Source organism: Artemia sp. Qi Xiang Cuo, chromosome 9 (genome assembly GCF_049724085.1).
Source record: "Artemia sp. Qi Xiang Cuo chromosome 9, ASM4972408v1, whole genome shotgun sequence".
In the NCBI taxonomy this organism is placed as follows: domain Eukaryota; kingdom Metazoa; phylum Arthropoda; class Branchiopoda; order Anostraca; family Artemiidae; genus Artemia; species Artemia sp. Qi Xiang Cuo.
The window spans coordinates 29,674,717-29,698,166 of record NC_142802.1 but is presented as its reverse complement, the minus strand read 5'-3'; the positions used below and the strand labels follow the sequence as shown (position 1 = coordinate 29,698,166).

At 35.7% G+C, this 23,450-nt stretch overlaps 1 protein-coding gene across 1 annotated transcript in view; it reads right to left on the bottom strand.

The window, feature by feature from the left end:
* Nucleotides 1–467: 467 nt before the first annotated feature.
* Nucleotides 468–23,450, bottom strand: part of LOC148948543 (proteasome subunit beta type-5-like) — a 32,990-nt gene continuing 10,007 nt past the window's right edge. The window contains exons 2-5 of the mRNA XM_089093980.1: nt 20,148–20,292; nt 10,698–10,939; nt 7,891–8,095; nt 468–805 (exon numbers count right to left, since the gene is read on the bottom strand). Of these exons, the coding sequence (XP_088950106.1) occupies nt 690–805; nt 7,891–8,095; nt 10,698–10,939; nt 20,148–20,292 (708 nt within the window). The 3' untranslated portion in view covers nt 468–689. The remainder of the gene's footprint in view (nt 806–7,890; nt 8,096–10,697; nt 10,940–20,147; nt 20,293–23,450) is intronic.

Below are 23,450 nucleotides of genomic sequence, written 5' to 3'. Positions count from 1 at the left end.
AAATGACTTCTTTGATGATTGAAATCTACGCGTAATTGACAACCCAGGCCAAGAGAAATGACCGAGCTGTCTATTAACTTGGATCTAATTTTCAGACACATAATGCAACGATCTCAGGAAAAGCTGTCAACCATTTTGCCAAGCTGCTGGTGCGAAAGACTTAAATGATAATAAAAAACAAAACACGCTACAACTAAACATAAGGTGGTACACATAGCTGTGAAACAAGAAGAAGAAAAAATAAAACAATGACATATTTTTTTTTAACTTTTGGGCGGTCTACGAGACATTTCGCCAATTTTTGATCGTACGTAGGGCAAAAATGTTGACGATTGGTATAGACTATATATCTCCCACACTAGCTTGATGACCATCCCTAAGAGCACGGAGACGTGTTTGATACATGTACTAATAATAATAAAGACAGGCAAAAACTGAACAAACATTTAAAAATAAACAAACTCGAATTCCAGGTGTTTCTACGGTTTATTTCAACAAGCAGAAACTAATCTCAATCACTATTTCCGATACTGTTCTTTCTTTGTTTCTAGATGATTATAGTCAGCTCTTGATTGGCTTCACGCTAGAATATTATCTTAGAAAAAAGAAAATATCCAAGAATTACTTCAAATCATTTATCAAAAGACAAAAAGGAGGAATACCAAAAATTAGTGAAAGCTGAAGAAATTTTAGAGTGATATAGTTTCTTGATTTACACCCTGTCCTTCTTCTACCAGCTTCCAATGGATGTCGTTTGAATCATCAACAGATATAAGCTTCACTCCGTCCTTATTAATGTGAACAACTGAAAAAAAGAATGAATTCAGAATGGTTCATTTAAAAAATATATAATATACATACATATATATACTATCTTTATAAGTGAGTAATAACTGTGTATGTATGTATTTGTGTATGCGTGAGTGTATCCAGGATGTCAAACAGCATAGATAATCTTTTGGGAATGATATTAAGTTTCATTTTCAGGTCAAGTTGAGGAGGTATAAAATTAAAGGATACTATTTGTGTCAGGATTAAAAATTGTAAAAAAAAAAGTTTGCGCTTTACTGAAAAACGAAACACGTTTTAAGTGTCTTCACTTTTTTACTTTAAGAAATATAAAATTATTAAAACTTTAAGGAATAAATATCAGTACATCTAAATTAAACTGACAATCAACGGTAATTTTTTTCAGTAAAGCGCGAATTATGTTATGGTCTTGAGAAAGCATGGGGGTTATCATCCCTACTCAGCTTCTTTTTTGCTCCTTTTGAGTTTTACTCGGCTAAAAATTATGATAGTTTTACGCTTGGATGATTATTTGACTTTATTTCTGCTCATTTTTGGCTTAATGGAACTCCTTACTTTTCTTTGAAAAACTAGTTCTGTGGAAAAAGTTTTTTAAATTAATTACTTAAAAGACTGGGCACTTGAGCATGTTGAACATTTGTAGGATTTGAAATCTTCATTTTTGTTTTAAATCTTTAGAATTTCAAGAAAAGGACTTACTATGTGTTGCAACATTTACACTTTTTAGCAGCAATGTACAGCTTTGCTTTGCCTAAGCAACATTCAACCTGAGTCCTTATGTAGTTTTTTTTATGATGCCTACTCAGGGCTCCTTGGCAAAAATGACTGTTTTTACTATAGATGGTATCTCATCTTGTCTCAAAAGTCTGCTAATTTGAAACAACGAATTCCGAAACATGGAAAATGGCTGTATTGCTTGGAGCAGGAACATCGCCAAAGCTAGATTTTAATAATTTGGGCGGAGGAGGGGGAGGGGGCTGTCAGCCCTTTCTATTACTTTTTACACCATCACAGTGGCGTAGCAAGGTCTTGTGACACCCGGGGCAGATTTTCAACTTGTCACCACCCCTAACAAACATTTAAACATTGTTGAGTCATATTTATTTATGGTGGAAACATACAATTTAAAAAAGCTATTTGAAGTGTTTAAATTAAGGAGTGAAAAGAAAAGTAAATTGGGTGCTGTATAACATTGGTATGTAAACATTTTAATGTAAATAACTTACATAAATTTAAGGAAAATATAACATTTTTATACATATTAATATTACAATATCAAACAACACCATTTTTATTCGTGGCTTACATTAGGTAAGGCTAAAATGGGCAGGGGCTTTTATTATAAACGTTTTAAGTCAATATTTATTATAAAACTTATGTCAAGTTAAGTGAAAGTGATAGTTGTTAGGGGTGGATTGTCACTAGTGATAAATCACTAGGGGTGGCGGCCCTGAAAAAAAGGGGATTTTTGGGGAACCGATCTTTTTTCAAGAAGACAGATTTTTGGGGAAATCCCCCAAAATTCGGGGGTAGTGGAAGCACTGGTGTTTTCCGACAAAATCTGCCAACAAATTTTACTAGGCCATGCACACAACTAAGTAGCATTGCTACTGTACTACCCCATGTTTTGCGCGATGGAGCATAACTTGAGTTTCGACACCTTTTCTTTGAGCAACAATTATTTTTATATATAAAAATGATATTTTTCAGACAAAATATGCCAACAAATTTGAAAACTGCTAAATAGCATTGCTACTTTACTACCCAACATTTTGCACGGTGGACCCTAATCAATAATAAGTCCTTTTAGATCAATTTTTGTCACCCCTCCAGGGCTGACACCCGAGGCGGTCCCCCCACCCCTGCAGCCCCCTTCCAACGCTACTGCACCATCAAATAACAGAAAACGAGGTAGACGGGTACGTAAACAGGAGAGAGGGGCATTTGAAACCTTCTCTTCTATAATTTTCAATGATTGCTTGTAGATTTTCCAATAGTTTCGATATAATTTACCGGTTTTTACTATATTCGCGGTTAGAAACATGCGACGGGGTCCACTTTAGTTAAGTCGTAGGAATTTCTTTTCATGGGCATCTCCATTGACAAGCCCACAATTGCCATTCCCCCTCCCCTCAGTAAAAGGAAGACAATAACAATAAGAACTTTACTTTGGATCCCAGGCTGCTACATATAGGCGAGCTCTTCCTACCTTTGTTATCGGATATAGAGAACAATAAGTCATTTTCATTTTAAAGACGATGTTCACCTATTAGAATATTTGGTAAAAGCTTAGAAATGCGGCTATTGAGAAGGAAATATGTAAAAAAATAAAATATATATTCTTCTTCATAACACGCAGAAAAAATTGATAGTTAGCACATTTCGAATGCACTTCCACTATACTTTACCCAAAACCCCTCCCACCCCTAATATGCAAATATATGCCCAAATTCAAAAGTTTCCACGTGTTTTCTTTTTCTTGATTTCGTCAGCTCTGACTCAATTTACGGGTACACTGTTTGAAACAAGAGTGATGCAAGGCAAAATGCATGGGAAAAATATAAGTTGGGCTATATATTTACAAAAGGGGGGAAGGGGCTTGTGTAGTGTAAGCATATTTAAAATATGTAACTACAATTTTTCTGAATATTATGAAGTAAGAATTATTTTCCAAGCATGTCTCCTTCTCAATAGCCTTAATTCTCGGTTTATCGTGCAGATTTTAAATACAAGAATATAGCATACTCGCACCAATTTATTGCAATATGAATCACAGCGGTGGCTGCCAAAATTTGCCATTCTAACAATATTCTTAAATGTCAGCTGTCATTTTGGTTGCTTGTTATTCTCGTGTAATATTTTAAGGCAAGTAATTTTCGTAAGTCTTCGGTAATATAGTGATCAGTATCCCCGCCTGATATTCGTGAGACCCGGGTCCAATTCCTCGCCGGGGATGAATTTCTTTTAATTATCGAATGTAAACGCATTTTCCTTGTGCTACATATACATTGTATGTATATAATAGCTATAGTAATCCATTTTTAATATACTATAAACAATAGGAAAAAATGGAATAAGTAGTACAAAAGAGAAAAGGCCAACAAAACAGTCAACTTAAAGAAAGATACTGAACAAGACCATGAAATGGCTGAAACTTTCAAATAGTAGACCCGGACAGTTCCTCGCGTAGCAGGGCCAGTTTTATCGTTATATCTGGAGCATTAGAATTTTGTATATTTTTTTTGTCATTATACCACGGTGGCAGATAAAGTAAAATCCCAAATACATAAAATACGCTAAGCGGAGTACTAAGATATCTTTTTCGAAGAAAATTAAAACAAACTAGACAAGAATACACAAGAGCAGTAGGATTTGGTCGAGCACAGTTTTCTAGCACTTTACGGTTGTTTACTTCTAACATCAACAATTTTTGAATACCCACTTTGGAGCTTAAACGTAGGGTCGGAGTCCTGTAGTGGCAAAGTGGGTTTGACCTTCGCTTGGTAATGTGGGGCCCCGAGATCGAACCTTGCTGTAGCAGCATATTGCAGGGCCGACGCAGGGACCTTAGTAGTCAAGAAGCGTCGTTAATCCGATTACTTACTTACTTAACGTCGGAAACTGTTCGCGAACGAGAGGACCGCAAACTATTCGTAACCAGGATTCAACAAAAAGTACACAAAAATGGTGACCTAGAAGAAGCCTTAATATTAAAAGAAAGAAACTCACATTTACCAGCATTCAGAGATAGTCTGATATTGTAAAAAGAAGCGACAAAACTAACCGAATCAGAAAACACCTTCCGTGTACGACTAATTAAGAGAATGTCATCCACGTAGGATAGGTATGAAACATTGGAAACTCCAAAAAAAGCAAGTAGATGGACGACTATTCAATACATTAGACACACACAGTTAGAAAATAGAAGGAGATACCCTTTCCCTTGTCTCACGCCTTACCTTACGCAAATGTAAGTTTAGACCATCACTAGTTTAAAAACGAAAAAATAATTCCCGTACGTATTATTTAGGAGACAAATAAACAGAAAAATTGATATCGTTTGAATAAGGAGCGTGAGTGTACACAAAAGAGTCAAAAGCTTTTTGACAAATCAAGAGCACAAATATATAGATCTCTATATAGATCAAGAAACAAATATATAGATAAAGATTATAATTTCTTTTCTCATCTTGGATTCGAAGAGAAGAAAAAACCTATGCCCGCGCTGATAGACCAAACACTTTTGAGACCCAAATTGGTTTCTCCCAAAATTAGCCCTAGAATTTACAAAAGGCAGTAAAACACATTTAAAAACTTCGCTATGATTAAAAGAAACAATTTTAGGACAATACAAAGAATAATGAAATGGGTCCCTGTCCCACTTCAGTGCCACATTGACAGCTACCCAGAACCATCGAGTAGCAAAGTGACACTTGAAAAAGCAATTGATAATGGAACAACAACTGACTATAATCAATGTGGAAATGATTTTTACTAATACTATCTAGTCAATTAACTTGTCAGATGGAGAATGGCATTATGCATAGCCTCAATAGAAATAGGTATAGCTTGGCGTTGAGAAAAACACTGCAGAAAAACAATTGAAAATAGCTTTTCAAAATGATAATGAACACTTTGATTCAGGTGCAAAAAACAGAAGTAAAGTGAGAAACCCACATAGACTCACTAATCACCCCAACCATATTAATCCTACACATTTCAAGGAATTAATAGAATTCTGCCAATCAGGTTGACCGAGAGGAAAATCTAGAAAGTGCAAACCCTTATAACGCACTGAACGTGTTTCTTTTACGCACGCTACGTATTACTTTTAATATCACAGACTGTGCCCGATTTTGGCTGATCACATTCTCATCAAATTCTAAGTCAAGACTTAGCCCGCTTTTTAATCGATTTCAACTCAGGATCGATATGCCAAATACGCTGACGGGTACCAATTTTCACACTTTCCTGAGGAAGAGGGAACCTGATTTTGTCATGGCGGAAAGAATACTGAGCATAATAGGGATTGACCACGGCATCTGACTTAGAATTCAAACTTGTAGCTTCCAATTGGAGTAAATTATATGGCACACAAATAAAACTCAATGACATGGCGAAAGACGAAATATTTTAGGGAAGGTTTGCACGATTCCAATTACTTCGCTGAAACCATTTAATGCTTTGTTTTTTGGGGCAAGCACAATTTTCTCACGCGATTAATACACAAAAAGAAGTAGACAAGTGGCCATTGTTATTTTCATCAATAAGCACATGAATAAATAAAATTTAAATCATCATGACATGGTCTAAATCGGAAACACTTCTAAAAGTGTCAGAGAATCCAGAAGACACTTCTGGTAGAATCACAACGGATATTTGTATTAAGATCACAAACAAGGATATAAAACAGGGACTTGTCAGAATTGAAATTGCTTTTACTATAACTGAATGTCTACACTGCCCATCTTGAACAACAAGGAACATCACCCCTTTTTTGCATGGGTAGTACTGATTAAGCTTCCTTTTTTCTTATTTCTCCAAATGGGCAACTGTATCGAATCAGGAGTCTTAGAGTATTCGGCGACGGCTAATTGTAAAAGAAATTATCGGGTACCAGTGGTTCAAATTAGGTAGGGGAAAATTACCGCCCTTTAGATTTAGAGATATACATTTTGTATTAAAAAAAAAATCAAAAAAACCCTCTCTAGTTTTAGCAAATGCCTTTTTTGCATCTTCACTAACAGGAACTAAAAAAGACCCCCATCTAGATTTTAAAAATATCTTCATTTTTATCTCCATTAAAAATCGAACAATCCTTGCTCTCCTCCCCCTAAATTCTTGTGAATTGGCAAGACCCCCTAGTACCGTTTTTAAGTAACATAATAGAATGCACCACATTAAAGTTCCATTTTCCTAGTGTCTTGGAAAAGTACCACTTTATGCAAAAAGAAAACAAAAATGTAAGTCCTGGCCTAAGAAGGGGCGAATGGTCAGAAAATATGAACTCTTAGACAGCCAATTAATTTTCAAGGTCTAAAAACCTTAACTGGAGATTTACAATTCCCCATTTTACCATTTACAGTTCCAATTGCAACTTTGGACGGGAAGCCACGACTTTTGTGTCTCCTTTTTTTCTTTTTATTTACACCGTCATCTACAATCTACATCATATGCAGTTGGTTCTGTTGCTTATTATCGTTGTGCCAGATTGTGTATCGTTATGCTTATTATCGTTGGGCTCATTTGAAAACCAATGCTTACATCTAGATATCTTTTATAAATTCAAAATAGAAACTGTCCCAGAAAATAGGGAGAAACTACAGAAATTCTACAGTTATCGTGGATGGCAGTTCTCTGCGCATCAATAGAATTCTTTAATGTAGACAACTTTCTCCGCATATCGTTAGATTCCTTATCAGCCTTACTTATTCATTCCTTAGTTGCACCCTTGCAAACATTAACAACCTTTACATTTAAAAGTCCTTTACCCATACAAATATTTCCTTGGACCAGTCAAGAAGCTCCCATTTGGTGCTCAAAAGAAATATTTCTGTGGACAACATCTGACATTATCCCTAAAAGTAGGACATGTAAACTGATTATTTGCCTTCTACAAAACAATTTCACCCAAAATTATTTATAATAACGTCTTTAAACTAATTATCCTCAGTCCTGACTATTCGTCCATTAAGACCGACCACCAGAATTACTTGACATGGTTTGCTGGTTCGAATAAGCCAGTGACTTTTTAATGTTTGTTAGTGAGTTAAAGTGATAATGAAATTAAAAGTTGGCCCTTGTCAATAACACAAAATAATCCAGCTCTCATTTTGTTCTTCACTTAAGAATTTCTATTCAGATCATGCTGAAATTTCGCAATTTTATGATCAAGAACAGTAGATGGGACAACAATTCAGTGTCCTAACATTAACCAACTAATTCTAGTCCGTTACGGGATTATCTTTTAAAATCAAGAGCGTGCCTTACATGGGCAACTAGAAACTCTGACTACTCTTCCACTTACCTCATAGAAGGATGTAAGCTATTTATAAAAAAGGGAGAAATTATAACTGTTACCTCTAATAAAGCCACCACTGGCCGCATCACGATGGGTGGCATGATAAATAGCACGCCTTCCAAGCTCAATGGCTTCTTCATCGGACAAATCGTATCTGTAGCCTGAGTCCAAAACTCCATAGGCATACAAAGATCCTGAGCCAACAGAAAATACCTCTCCAGCAGTTCTTGCTCCATCGTTATCAACATAGAAAAGGTTCGGACCCTTAAAGAGTAAGAACTCAATGAAAAGACAATCTATTACTCAAAACAAACAAATTCCAATCAATTTGGAAGAAAAATAGCCAGCACATAAAGATCCTAGGAGACAAGACAGAAACCGTGGGGATTGGATATTTCACTCCATAATGGTCTGAAGCTCTCCCCATTGAAAAATTTAAATTATATATGGAAATGCATTTTTGATCTTTGGACCCCCCCCCTCCCTCCAACAAAATCCTCTGACATATCTTTTTTGCATCCTTTCCCTATTTCATTAAATTTAACGAATGACAAACAACTAGATGGAATATCACTTAGATATATTGAAGGCGAGGCAGATTATTCTTTTGTGTGCTGATCAACTTTACTGCAATCACCACCCTCGCACGTTTTTAGAAGCATGAGAAGATGTTTGCCAGAAATACACATTTGAATCACTTTAAAAAAATATGTGTTTCAAAGTATACGTACCAAGTACTTAGCTAGACCCTGGAAACGTTTAGCTTGCCTATTAGAAAACCCAATATATTTCGGAATATGTAAGTTTATGGCTATAGTTACTTTAAGCCTTAACATGAATTTAAATGAACTTACACAGCACAAATATTTACCCATTTTTCACCAATTAAAGTTTGATAAGAACAACAACAACAAACAAAAAACAACAGAATTTTAGAGCTAGCTAGTAGAACTTACTCCAAGAGGCAATGTGAGATATTAGTATAAAATAGCCGGTTTTTGTTGTCCTAACTACTACAGGTAATAAAACCTATATGCAGCACAAAGCTACATGAGGCCAGCAGAGCTGTGCAAACTTCTCTTTCATCTCACACCATTCATGAACTTCTCTCTTCACTTCCTTCCATCGAACTCTTAATTCCTTTAAATATTTTCTGACAACATTTTATCACCCCATTCGAGGACGACCGACTTCTCATGTTACCTTAGCTGAATTTAAAAAAAGCAGGACGTCCTCATCCAACAGAAATGGCAAGTTTCCATTAGGAGTTTTCTGCGTTACTCCTTGTAGCTCTGTATAAAATTCTGACTCTTTCTCATCCCAATTGTTTGGCTCATTTGGGGAGCAATTCGCCACAACTCTAAACTTAAGTAAATTCTCTGAAAACTGTACTAATATTGGCCTTTACTTTTGCCTTACATCCAACATATGCTATAGAAGCTCTCTCATCTGTCAGAATAATTACAAACTGTCTAAGAATATCATCTTATTTATCTAAATAAGCAAAATATGCATACCCTTAATAACTTTGGTTAGTCCCTGGCAAACGTGCCTCTGAAATTCCTTTCATGCCAAGCTAAATCGTCAAGACTTGTTAGTCAGAACATTGAGTCTAAAGTGGAATTTTTAAGTCAGAATATTCAAGCTAAAACGTTTATATTTTCAAAAGTTTTGAAATTCGCACCTTAAATGTAGTTTAAAGTCCCCAACATGCAGGGACAGATTGGCCCAGAAGGATAGGAGAAAACTCTTGGGTCAGCCAGCCCTCTAATCGGGCTGAACAAAGGCTTAAATCCATATTTACAGTTCTTGTACATGATTTCCCTCTAGATGGTAATGAACTTTCTTTTAATGGATTTGCGATGATACCAGTACCAGCACAGTTCAAGTACAGTTATTTTTAACAGAATATATTCCTCTTTACTTTTTGTTTTACTAATACCTTTTAATTTAATGTCTTACTCATTGCACTTCCTTTTTATTAGAATTTCAATATCAATAGTCTCTCATGATACAACACTGTAGCCAAGAGCTTAAAAAACATCAACAGGCACATTATATCGAAAATATAAGAAACCCTTGAGGAAATAGCAAAAACCTCGAGACTAAAGGGAACATGAGCTCAAAACCCCTTACATGCCTGTCTAACCTAGAGATTTTTTTTTATCCTCAACATTTTTTTTATTGTGCCGTCCCTCCTTTTCCAGAACCATTTTAAAAGCAATATCCTATCTCCCATCTCACCATATAAACGCTGAAATAGAAAGTGTCTGTGCATGCATTATTAAAACATTACAGTAAGCACAAATACATTTACAATACTGATGCTTTTCAAAATCTGTGAAAGCAAAAACAAGAGCAATTAATATTTCTTTTTTCATAATTCATAGATAAGGACAGATAACAATATTTTATATGGTGTTTAGTTTAGACATCTTAGATATATACTGTTTAGTTTAGTAATTCAAAATTATGCATAAGTGCACATAGGGTGTATCAAGAAATATTTCCAAGAGCCTGGGAGTAAAAAAAAGGAAAGTGCATTTTTAGGTCTAAGTTTTTCTCAAGAGAAAGGTGTTTAGAACAATCTAACAAGAGGAACCCATGTTCTTGTGTAAAATTGGTACTGTGCCAAGTCTGTTTCTATGCATAAACATGCATGAAAGAAAGATTGATGATATGTTACCATAGGATTTGCTTCCTTTATAAAATGCGCCATTTGAGATTAATGCGTCATGATTAATCAATACCATTGGTCTATTGTAAAGGAAAAAATAATTATTAATATTCAATAATTTTAAATATTTTGGAGGGGTTCAGGCTTTATAATCAAAATTGAAGAACTAAGAGATAGACAGGCTTTTACCCTTTTATCAAATCCAGCAATCATTACACCAAGACTCAGTCCCATGCCTTTGTAGTTATAGAGCATGTTTGCAAGCAATTTCGATGCAGCTGCAACAGATATGCGATCCTTGTTTCGTAGTTCATAAAGCCTACACTGTCTGGAAAGGACACGTTCCCAGTATGTACAGTCTGCAGCTCCACCAGCCATTGTTCCAACCATATAGTCGTTTATGACAACAACCTTTTCAACTCTTCTTGATCCTAAAAATTTTTGTAAATCAAAAATTAATATTTGCTTGGATCTGGATAAGTACCCCTATTTCTAAATGGATATAATTTAAAAAAAAATTCACAAAACAGTTGTTTTTTAAGTATTTAAAAATTTCGGTTGTTGTAGGTCATGGTTTACTCTTTATTAGGTTGCAGCTTCTGCTGCAACCAAAAATAGCCTGCGTACTTTGTCGAAGTGGTAAAGCTCGAGGCTTGAAAAATATTATCCTGTCTAAGAAAAATAAAAACAAATTCAAAGAACTTGAATCTGAAACCATAGTACAAAGAAAAACTGTCTACTCACAGCTTTTATCAGCCTTCAGAAGATCAACCTTCTTTTTTTTTTTTTTACCGAATCATAAACAAGGGCATTGGAGACTTAAATTCTTTTTTAGAGACCGATAGGGGCCTTCACTTGATTTTAGGGACTTTTTTGGGCGGCCAAGGGGGTTCTAAACATTGGTAGCAAGAAGAGAGGTATGTGTGCTATAGAAGCAACCTAAGCTCTCTGGATTTTTACTCTCCTGTTCTAAGCTGGCCTAAGCGCTTCATATAGACTTGAAAAGGTGTGTTCGCCTCTGTCCTGCATGGATGGGGACACTTCAATGATTTGAATAATATAAAACTTGCATCTTGGAATGTTACAATGTTAAAATACAACCATTGTATTAACAATTGATGTTAAGAAGACTTTTCGCTAAGGCTAGGAACAAGTAAAGGAGAAGAGGTGATTTGGGTAACGAGAAGAATGATCAAGTGGATAGCTTCATTTACATAGGTAGTATTATTAGTAAAGACGGTGGGTAAAGTGACCATGTCAAAAGTAGAATAGCCAAAGCCAAGGGTGTTTTTTCACAGCTGAAAAAAGTTTGGAAGATGAGTCTCTGAACCAAGATTAAAATACTGGAAGCTAAAGGGGTGACATTGGTCAAGGACAGTTGAGATGGCTAGGATACGTTCTGCAGATGAAGGATGACATATTGCCAAAGATAGTCCTTGTCGACCAACTGTCTAGGGCAAAACGAAAAGCAGGTCGTACCCATATGGGGTGCGACGATGTCAAAAGGAAAACTTTAAGGAAAACGGGACCTTCTTTAGATAGTGTAAAGAGAGGCTTAAAATAGATTGGGATGGAAAAGGAACATGCGTAGCTGTGTTGGCCTCAGGAAAGATTGTAAAGCAGTGAGTAGTTGGTGAATCAGGAACCAAGCAGGGTTGCATTTTATCCCTATCTATGTGGATCATTTTGGTAGACTTTGTCCTAAGGAGCACAGCAAAGTCTATGGGGAGAGCACGTATCTAAATGGCAAAGCAAAACTATCCGAGACTAATAGCATTTGGTTATTAAGTGGCTAAGAAGTCTATTCAACACTTAAATCTCCTTCCCACAGAATCAAAATCATGTCCACGCCCCAGGATTGTTGTCTTCCATTTACAAAATTTTCCATTTCTTTAGTACATTTTAAGCTAAATAGTCCAAAGCAATTTATCTAGGTTGAAAGCGCAAAATGCATATGAATAACTTTTGATTTTAAAGTGCCTAAAAAATCCTTTTCAACAGTTAAATCCTCTTCCTGCTGAATTAAAATCCTGTGTATGGCCCTGGATTGCTATCTTCCATTTTTCAAATGTTCTGTTCGTTTACTATATTCTGAGCTAGTCCCCGAAGCCGCGCCACGCCGAAATGACGGCGGCGAATGTGTGATTCAATATCGGCGGCGGGACGTCCCCAGGCGTGCAAAATATTTTTTTGGGGCGCGCCGCCTATTTTAGACTTGCGGCACGCCACGGTGCGCCAATTTTTCTGATGCAAAATGATAATAAAAGTTCCACTTCATCAAGCACGTTCAACCTCGATTTTACTAAGGATTTTTAAATGATTGGCTAAAAACATACAAGAACAATATGACAAAACAAGAATTTTGTGGGCCATGCGGAAAGTGTTTCTGTTCACTGTCGATCAGACCAAGTAGAATTCTCATTTTTAGCCACTAGACCCAGGGAAACCTATGTTGTGTTTATGTTTAACATCGCATTTTTCCTATAAAATCCCTTGTTTTGTCATATCCTTCTTGTTAATGATTTGGGATAATGTGTGTATATCTTTCAAAGCTTGAAGTTCAAACATCTCCTGTTCATCAAATACATACGAAAAGGAAGTAAAAAAAAAAACAAATACCAACATCGAAAAACATTGTATACAAGTCAGATACCATGGCTTAACAACACCAATAATTTTAAATCAGCGGTTACATCACTTCAGTTACAATCGATGTAACAAAAGTCAGTTTGTTCACTCTGCCTGGAGCCATTGGTCTTTTTGCAGTCATTATAAGTCCTGTTGTGCTAAAAAGCCGTTTAGCTGGGGCATATGTGGCTGATACAGCCAGAACTTAACGAGCGTAAACTGTCACTCGCGGGATCTGAGGCTAGTACCGGACCTTGGGGTCCCACAGAATGCTGCAAATGGGTTTCTTCTTTGTATCTGCTGAAATAAGTTGTTTTATAAGGGAGAACAAACCTGCACCTTCACCATTGGGCTCCTGCGCACTACACTACAGGAGGAACTAAACTGCACCTTTACCCTCTTTTCCTATCAACAGGGAATAACCCTCCGAAATTCTTTTCTGAAAGAAGTGGTCAATATATAACGTTTTAAGTCAAAGTTTAAGGCTACTTCAACTTCAGTGTGCTCTGCTAACTGTGCAAAAAAATGTAATTAATTCCTATAGATATATTTCTATACCAGCTCTAGATAATCTACCAAGCGGGAAACTACTGCAAATCAACATCGATAAATAACTGAAACCCAAAATGAAAAAAATAACAATAGATAACTGAGTCAAACTCAAAAAAACCAGAAATTAATATAGGTTGGGCTCAAAACCCCTATTTCTTCCAATGGCCAGAACATGTTTTTCAGATTTGTGAAAAAACATAAATGTTTTCACATTAATAACTTCAATAAATCTAACAGTATCAATATTTTTTTTACTAGATATCAGCGTATGTATATTAAACTGAAAGCGCATATCTATTTGTATTTTTTTCTGTGAAGGGCAATTTGTATTACGACCATGGGAAGGCATAGGGGTTTTAAGTAGAAATTGGGGTAGTTCTTCCGTGTTGTGAGTTTGACTCAGTTGTTTATGGCGATTTCTATCCATTTCAAGTTTCGGGTATTTATTGATGATGATTTATGGTAATTTCACATTTGGTCGATAATTTGACTCTAATTTTGCTCATTTTCAGTTTAATGGAGTTCTTTATTTTTCTTTGAAAAAAATTATTTTTTGGAAACAGTTTTTTTAATTAATTTCTGTTGGTTTTATATAGACATAGTCTTTTCAGGGAAAAAGAAAATCATACTTTAAATCTTTTCGTTTTTTTAAGAATTTATATTTTGGCCTGCTATTTGTATGCTGGAAAACAATTTTCAGCAAAATTTAACAACATAGACCCTTATAAAAATCTGGACACGAATAATAGTGTTTAATTTAGTTCATACCTCCTCTAGTTGACCTGAAATGGAAAACTTGATAACATTCACAAACAAATTTGTTTACTTTCTTTGATAGCTTGGATACACTTACGCTATTTTGATTTGGTGAAATTTTAAGAGCAGAAGAAACCCCGAAAGTTTGAACATAATAACCTCAGTCGTTCTTGGGATACTGCTGAGATGCCTTATTGGGAATTAGCATAAACACAAGGCATTTTGATTTAATCTTAAGGCAACATTTACTTTTTAAACATAAAGGCAAATGGGAGAGTGGGCGTGGGAGGGGGATCAGTTTTCCTCCAATCACTTTCGACTATTAAAAAGGACATCAGCTCTTTCTTTTTTCAACCTAATGAGCCATTTTCAAAGTTCCTACGACAACTCCTTCGATACGAAGCGCCCTGGTCTAAACAACAACAACAAAAAAAATAATACATTATACCCACATCGATCTCTACTAAAAAAATATCAAGCCTTCCAATCACTTTCGATTATTAAAAAGGGCACTAGGCTTTTCGATTTCCAAACTAATGATCCCTTTTTGAGTTTCTAACAACGCTTTCTATAAACACCGTATATACCCCCAGGGCTTAAATTAGAGCCCTGACCCTAAGGGCTGTGAGGATGGTTGTCATTCTCTAAGACCTAATTTCCAGAACTTTCAACTACTTTAAACAAAATGGCCATCTCAAAATTTGGATGGTATGTGTTTCGGGAAATGGTGGGTGTGGAAGGGGTGGCAGTTGCCTTCCAATCATTTTCGACCATTAGAAAGGGCACAAGCCACTCCAATCTCTAATTGAATGAGCCCTTTTCGAAGTTTCTACGACAAGTTCTTTGATATGAAATGCCCTGGTTTAAAGGCAAAAATAATAAATAATACATTGTGCCTACACTGTTCAGATATAACATCAGAGCAGTAATAAAAATTTCGTTCTCAAAAGGTTGTTGGGGAGTACCTTGCTCAAAAAATATATTTTCTCCTTTGCAGTCAGTTACTCTGATCAAAATGTCTACCTTGGAATTTTGATTGGAGGTGTGTGGGGACATGGTGGGCGTGGAAGGGATGTTAGCTGCCTTCCAATCACTTTCGACTATTAAAAAGGGCACTAGTTATTCCAATTTCCAATCGAATGAACCCTTTTTGAAGTTTCTACGACAACTCCTTCGATACCAAGTGCCCTGGTATGGAAAAAAAAAAAAAAAAATAATACATTGTGCCAACATTGTTCCTTACTTAGGCAGCGCGATTGCGCTGCCTATGACAACATCCTGAATTGTCTAATGCTCTTTTACCTACCTCTTTTCATCCGTAAAATCAGAAAGAAAAATGAACAGAATTTTAAAGTGGAAGGTAGAATTTTTGTTTCAAGAATAATTTCTTCTTCTCCTTCCTATGAACCGATATACATGGCGAGCCCAAGATGACGGTTGAAGCCCGGAGGTCGATATCGATAACCAAAAACTATAAAAAAAAAAACGGCGGCGTATTAGTGACGCCGCCGCCGATAGAATCAGCGGCGGCGTCCGCGCGCTGACGCAAGCTGGGGGGCGCCCCGCCTATTTTTTTGCGGCGGCGCGCCGCCGATTTTCTGCGCGGCTTCAGGGTCTATTCTGAGCTATCCAATTCTTCAAAGTAATTTCCCAATGTCAAATTTATAATTATGCACAGAAAGAAGTTTTGGTTATAAAATGAAAAAAAAACAAAAAAAACATTCAACAGACTAAAAAATTGTAAAAAGCTTGACAAACAAAAATACTGAGAAACCTAAGAAACTTTATGCAAGTTTTGAGTCTAAGCTAGCTGATAGTAATAAGAAAAGCCCCAATAAGTTTTAGAAATATGTATCCATTAAAGACCATAGCAAATCATCAGTAAAAACACTCTACACAGGAAATTGCAAGGAAGTATTCAACATGAAGGACATTGCTGAACTACTCAATAGGCAGTTTACATTACCTTTAGCAAGGAACTAGATAGTATTTTTCCTCATACCCCATCCTACAACATCCCAAATTCAATGCCAATTATTGAACTTTGCCCTCCAGTTTTCTAAAAACAACTTAAAGTGTAAGGTAACAACAAGTCTGCCAGTCCTGATAACTTGCACCCAAGACTCCTGAAAGAACTTGCCAAAGAAATTACACTACCACTATGTAATACATTTATACTTTTAATTGACTCAAAAAAGGTGCTCATAGGCTGGAAGCTGTCACATGTTGCCCTGGCATTCAAAATCACTGACCATACCAAAATCAAAATTACAGACTCATTATTAGTCTGACCTCAGCGGTGGCTAAAACCCTTGAGCAGACTGTGAATGCCAACATGCTGACACTTCTAATTACCAGTATTACACTGTCCCATGACCAGCATGGCTTTTAGCCATGAAAATTGGTTGAGACCAATCTCCTTGAGACATATAGCATCATAACAGATCACCTACATAAAGGAATCTATGTGGATCTAATACTATTGAATCTAGTCAAGGCTTTCAAAAAGGTATTACACCACAGTCTCAAATTGAACTTCTTTACAGCGAGTATCCATGCTTATGTGGTCAATTGGGTTAATGACTGCTTGACTGGTCTGACTCAGCTAAGTGGAATCTCCCAAGGCACTGTTTTCGGCTGTATTCTATACTTTATATACACCAACAATATGATTAACAGAACAGAAAACAACATTGTTCTCTATACTGATGACTCCAAGGTGTTTGGCTTGCAAATCAACAAAGTCTGCAGTGTGACCTTCACTAAATGGAAACATGGGCACCAGATTGGCTACTTAAATTCATCAGATCAAAGTGCAATGTCCTTCATTCTGTTAGCAACAATCCTCATCCCAGAACATCTTGTCTGATCTCGATTCATAGTTCAATTCAATACTAAAGACAAATCCCATAGAAAGGGATCTAGGAATGCTGGTAGATGAACAATAGAAGTTCCAAAGCCGCTGAAAACAAGCAATTTCAAGGAAAAATTCAAGCTTGTGCTTCTCATATGCACCATAACTAGTGGTTTACGCACAGTTTTCTTAAGGCCTGTTCACACCTGTTTTGGATTCTGGAACATGCCCTGTCATGTAGGAATGATATTACCCCAATTGCAGGAGTTCACAGGCATGCCACAAAGTGCATATCAACTCTGCAAGATCTCCTATACAACAAGAGAATGGAACGTTAGCAGCCGCCAAACACACAGTCAAATACCCCCCCCCCCCCCTTTTTTTATACCAAATATCCAAGTCAGCACCATACAAGAGGTCACTGACTAAAGTTGTCAAAACATCCTGTTAATACATTCATACAGCAACATTTCTTCTCCAAGCATGTTTTTAACAATCAGAATAACCTTCAAGTAGAAACAGTGACTGTAATTGTATCTTTCAGGTCCAAACACAACAAAAATGAAATGAGGGGTTAGGAAAACATGAGTGAGACTGTCCATCCCATTCAATTATCCACTGATGTCAATTTCATCATATGAGTGTCCTGCTAAGAGACTGATGGAATGTGTCATACCCAACCATCTTGCATACTCAAAGCAAAGTTGCTGTTGTCTTGTATATTTCAGCATTTAACTGCTGGAGAATTGTCTTCATGGCATTACCTGCCTTTTGATCACCATTATCACATAGTGATGGTAACCTTCCTTATGGCACATCACTGGGCCACAAACCAATGATCAAATGTTGTCATTATTAACACAGAGCACAGATCCTTTTTTCCTTTTTTAGCAAAAAAAAGGTCTAACACAGAGAAAGACCTCTTTTGTGCCTAAGTGCAAATCAAGGAAATAGCTAAATTTCCTTTCTGCTGAGTCATACTCCTGTGTATGGCTTTGGATTGCTGTCTTCCATTTGTTTTGTATATTTTGAGCTACATAATTCTTCAAAGTAATTTACCTACACTAAATTTGCAAAAATGCACATGAATACCAATATTTGAATACAGAGGAAGAGACTTCACTTGGTATTGGTTCAAAGGAACCCTTGCACAAATTATGGCGAAAACAGGACCTTTTTTACTTGCTTTTGACCTCCCCTCGCCCAGAAAAATCTTCCTACTCTCCAAAGGGTTGAATCTATGTATAATGAGATTTCAGAATGTCTTTTTCTTGACAGGAAATTGATATTGACGGTAATCTTAAAACTTTGATTGAAATATGGAAAAGAGTTTCTATAACACTAAAGAAGTTTTAGAAAATTATTATGTAAACTACAATAAAGTACTTAGAAAAATATATGTCTTGAAGCAGCAAAACAAGGTTATATGATCTTTTTTCTGCGTAACTTAAAACTTCAAGCCTTTAGGTACAGCAAGGTTGAAGTCAAATTTTGAGATTAGAAATGATTATATAGAGTGAGAATAAAACTTGCAGAATACAGACATTAATAAAAAAAAGAAGAGAAAAGGAGTCTACAAACACTTAGTTTACAATTTTTATAAGATGCCATTCAATAAGAGGCCAAATGGGGTAGCAAATAAAAAAAAACCACTTTAAAACAGTCTGGGAAAATTAATAGTAGCACATATGGTTCTTGACTGAAATTGACTCTCTTGGCTACAAAAGAATGATTGGATCTAACAATTGACTGTAGTAGATTTAGCAAAACTGAGCCAACTATTATAATATTTTTTTACAGTTCCAATGGAAACTAAGTGATAAATTGTGTAATATTCAGGCAAATATTCTAATTTTCAGAAAAAAAATCTATTCATTAAACACTTTCTACTTATCTTAAAGCCATATCTAGGCTTGCCTTCACTCCCCTTATACAGTATTTGCAGGTGATTAGGAAACTTTTACAGATAAATTTTGAATCTACCTAGCATGTTAGCAGAATAACAATAAATCTTTGTTTGTTTTAAGGATTTGATAGACCTCATCAACTAAGCAAGAGTTGAGAATATTAAACAATCTTACCATATTCTAAAAAGCCCTGAAGTTTGAGCCCAATTACAGAACTTGACAAACAATAACAAAAAACAAGGGCTTCAGGCTGGTGATATTCACAGAATCAAAATATACCACAGGTAGAAGAGACATAGGAAACATGTTATGTAAGAACTTCCAGAATAGTGCATGTTAGCTTGATTTTTACACTTCAAGGTCATTGCTTTTATCAACATTTAAGTGTCTTGTGACACCAAAGTTAGAAAAAAAAAAAATCATCTCTTCATTTTCTATTTTGGAAAGAATACAATTGCATACTCTTCTATTCTTAGTTTTATCATGTTACATAGATGCATACAAGAAATCAAGGAGATGGAAATAGTAATTTTGTGGGATGCATGCATTTTAAGCTCAAATACACAGGTTTATAAATGTTTTAACCAACCTTTCAAAAATTCCCCAAAAGGCTGTGTTCTTCAAGTTCTCTTAAGATTATTCCAATAGGCAGATATTCTGCCATTTTAAGAGTAAAGGAGGTTTTAAGCAATATGAGTGAAGGTCTAAGTTGCCTTTCCACTGAAAATTAAGATTTAAACATCATCAAGATTCAATTTTATACATAAAACATATAACTTCCACCCTTTTGTCATTTTATAAGACCCTATTCATTTATTAAGGCCCCCCTCCTGTCAAACTTCTAGAACAGGTTCCAAAAAGGCAAGGTAACTGACTGCTCAAACTAGAATTGATTCCAAAAAGAGAAATCTAGAATTTTACAAAAAATTATTGACAACCTACCAATGTAAGATCCACCAGTTGCCCTGGAGTCAACAGCAACCAGAATTCCTCCTTGGTACTTGAAACCAAGTGTTGTGGTACCATGATTGAAATGCATTTTTATACCTGATTTGGAATCAGTCAATTCTTTCAACTTTTCACAAGGCTGAAAAAATAAGCATGGTTTTAAATACAGTCTTTTGACCCATTACTTCAAAAACCATTTCTTCTTTTTTGTGTGACAAATAAACCTTATACACATAGTCAGATTTATTAGATAAAAATATAACAAAATGATTAATAGCAAAAATAGGTTTTGCAGCAAAATAGCTACAAAACCCCAGAATCTATACATACTTGAAAATAGACAGTAAAAATTGCACATTAAATCACTAGTTTTTGGACACAACTACATTTGAGGTGCAAGCACAGCTGCTTGGAACAGCAGCTAAAACTTGTTTACTATTAGCATCATATTAAAAATATGATGCTAATTATCTTGCAGGAACCTTTGGGGAAATTCCCTGTTTTGGCACTCTCTAAATGGCTGCCAGTGTCTAGTAAGTTAATCATTGTTGTGTTTCTAGTCATGTGTATAAAGATTTTCTTTTAAGAATTGGTAAGTCTGTTTTTGAAGCTATTAGTTGTATTGTCTTTAACTACTGAATCAAGGAGCAAATTCCAACCATCTACCTCTTGGACATTCCAAAAGTCAGCTCTGGTCCTATTTAAAGTTGTTGGTTTGAAGTTTTTTGGACTGAAAATACTTTTCAAAGCTGAATTTTCCACTTTATTTTTTGCTTCATATATTTTTATTTGGTTCCCTTGTCTTCATCTGTGCCTACTTTAGGGAGGGTAGGTGTAGTCAATCCTTGTAGCTTATCCCTTTAAATCCTAGAAGAAGTTTTGCAGCATACTGTTGTATGTTTTCAATTTCAACAGAATCTGTTTTGCAGTGGGGTCCCCACATAATGTTACCATATTCAATAGTAGGCCTCAAAAGCCCTTTGTAGAACTTTGTAAATATCTGGTTGTCAAAGTATTTAAAACTTCACTTGGTTGGTCCTATTAATTGTGATCCTTTTTTTTGTATGTTCATTGAACCTTAATTGAAAGTCTATTAATTAGAAGCTATTAATGTAGTTGTTAAGAAGAGAAATACATCATCAAACTTTTATACCTTCGCTCAAGGTCGAATGGAGTTATGGCTAAGGGGGATGACTCCTAAAAGCATCTAAATTAATTTTGGGGAGGAGTCATAAAACCCTTAGAATTCATTGCGGGGAGGAGACATAGAACTTTCGGTATCTCTTGCATGGTATCTCTAGTCATGTGTATAAAGGTGTTCTTTTAAGAATTGGTAAGTCTGTTTTTGAAGCTATTAGTTGTATTGTCTTTAACTACTGAATCAAGGAGCAAATTCCAACCATCTACCTCTTGGACATTCCAAAAGTCAGCTCTGGTCCTATTTAAAGTTGTTGGTTTGAAGTTTTTTGGACTGAAAATACTTTTCAAAGCTGAATTTTCCACCTTATTTTTTGCTTCATATATTTGTATTTGGTTCCCTTGTCTTCATCTGTGCCTACTTTAGGGAGGGTAGGTGTAGTCAATCCTTGTAGCTTATCCCTTTAAATCCTGGAAGAAGTTTTGCAGCATACTGTTGTATGTTTTCAATTTCATCAGAATCTGTTTTGCAGTGGGGTCCCCACATAATGTTACCATATTCAATAGTAGGCCTCAAAAGCCCTTTGTAGAACTTTGTAAATATCTGGTTGTCAAAGTATTTAAAACTTCACTTGGTTGGTCCTATTAATTGTGATCCTTTTTTTTGTATGTTCATTGAACCTTAATTGAAAGTCAATATTGATACCAAGATCTCTTTCAGATTCTACTTGACTTAAAGAGTATCCTTAGGCCTATCTTATCTTTTATAATTAATTAAAGTATGTATGACAGTGGCAGTAATGTATGACAGTGGCAGTAATGTATGACAGTTTTGGTAGGAGCTTCAGATAAAGGATAATAAAATCTAGGCAAAAGTTAAAAAGGAATCTTTGAATATGCAAATATTTACTGAATATGAAATAGTCTTCTTCTTCTTCTATTTAACAGCAAGCGGGCTTTTCAGTAAAGCTATTTAGCCCTTTTCCTTTTGCTTCACTCTGTGGGCTACAGAGCTACTGGCTTGATTGCCTCATATTTATTATATATATTCAGATATCTTTCAGCAGATCTTTCGTCTCTAGGAGTTCAAATATGAGATGATAGATGTCGATTTCTATGCTCTGTGTGCAAGTATAGTTGGCTAGGCTCTTGGCTGATAGTGGGATTTTGTGGTGTTTAAAGCATTTTAACAGTTTAAAAAGCAAGGTATGTTGTGCAGACGTCAGCATATTACATTCAAATAGGCAATGGTCAATTGTTTCATTATTCATATTACAATGCCTGCAAAGAGGGGACAGGGGAATTGAACCACTTGAATTAGAAATCTTATATGAGAATGCAAGGAAATTTAGTCCATTTGTTCCAGAACCAATTCTATGATAAATTTTAGAAAGATACTTATTGGGAAAGGGGGAAAGGATAGGACTAATCTTATTAAAATTAATATCTGATAGCCTCCATCGGTAAATGTCTCTAATTGGGATTGGTCTCCCACTTGGCTGGTCAATATTTATAGCATTTTTTGCTATTTCATCAACCTGATTATTACCACTTATGCCAGAGTGGCTAGGAATGTACTGAAAGTAAGTTTTTATGCCACTTGAAGCAAGATTATCATAATACTGTGACAATGATAAGTGTCAATGTCCAACTTATATTGAGGAGCTGAGGCCAGCAACTCAAGGCTTGATAAAGAGTCGGAATAGATGATAATATTATTCAAATTTTCAATGAAAGATTGGTTTTGCTTAAGGTATTCTAATGCCATGTTTATGGCATTTAACTCAGCAGACATTGTAGATAAATTATTAAATAATTTCTCGCCCATTGCAATTTTCAGGTGAGGAAGGAAAACACCACTTGCAACCTTCTCATTCATTTTTGACCCTTCAACAAATATTTGGAAGTGATTTTTATAGGTAATTTTATTAACTTCTGCAAATTTTTTCTCGACAAAAGCAATTGGGGATCAATCTTTATTCCATTTTGAAAATTCATTATTTATTATGTGAAATGACCAATTCAATGGGGGTGATTGGGGGACAGCAGGTGCAATAGACTTTGCAGGTACAGGGAACTTCTTTTGAATATTGGCATACTCATCTGCAATACCTCTATACATGGCTGGATTTCTTAACCAATTATGTAATGTGTGTGAGC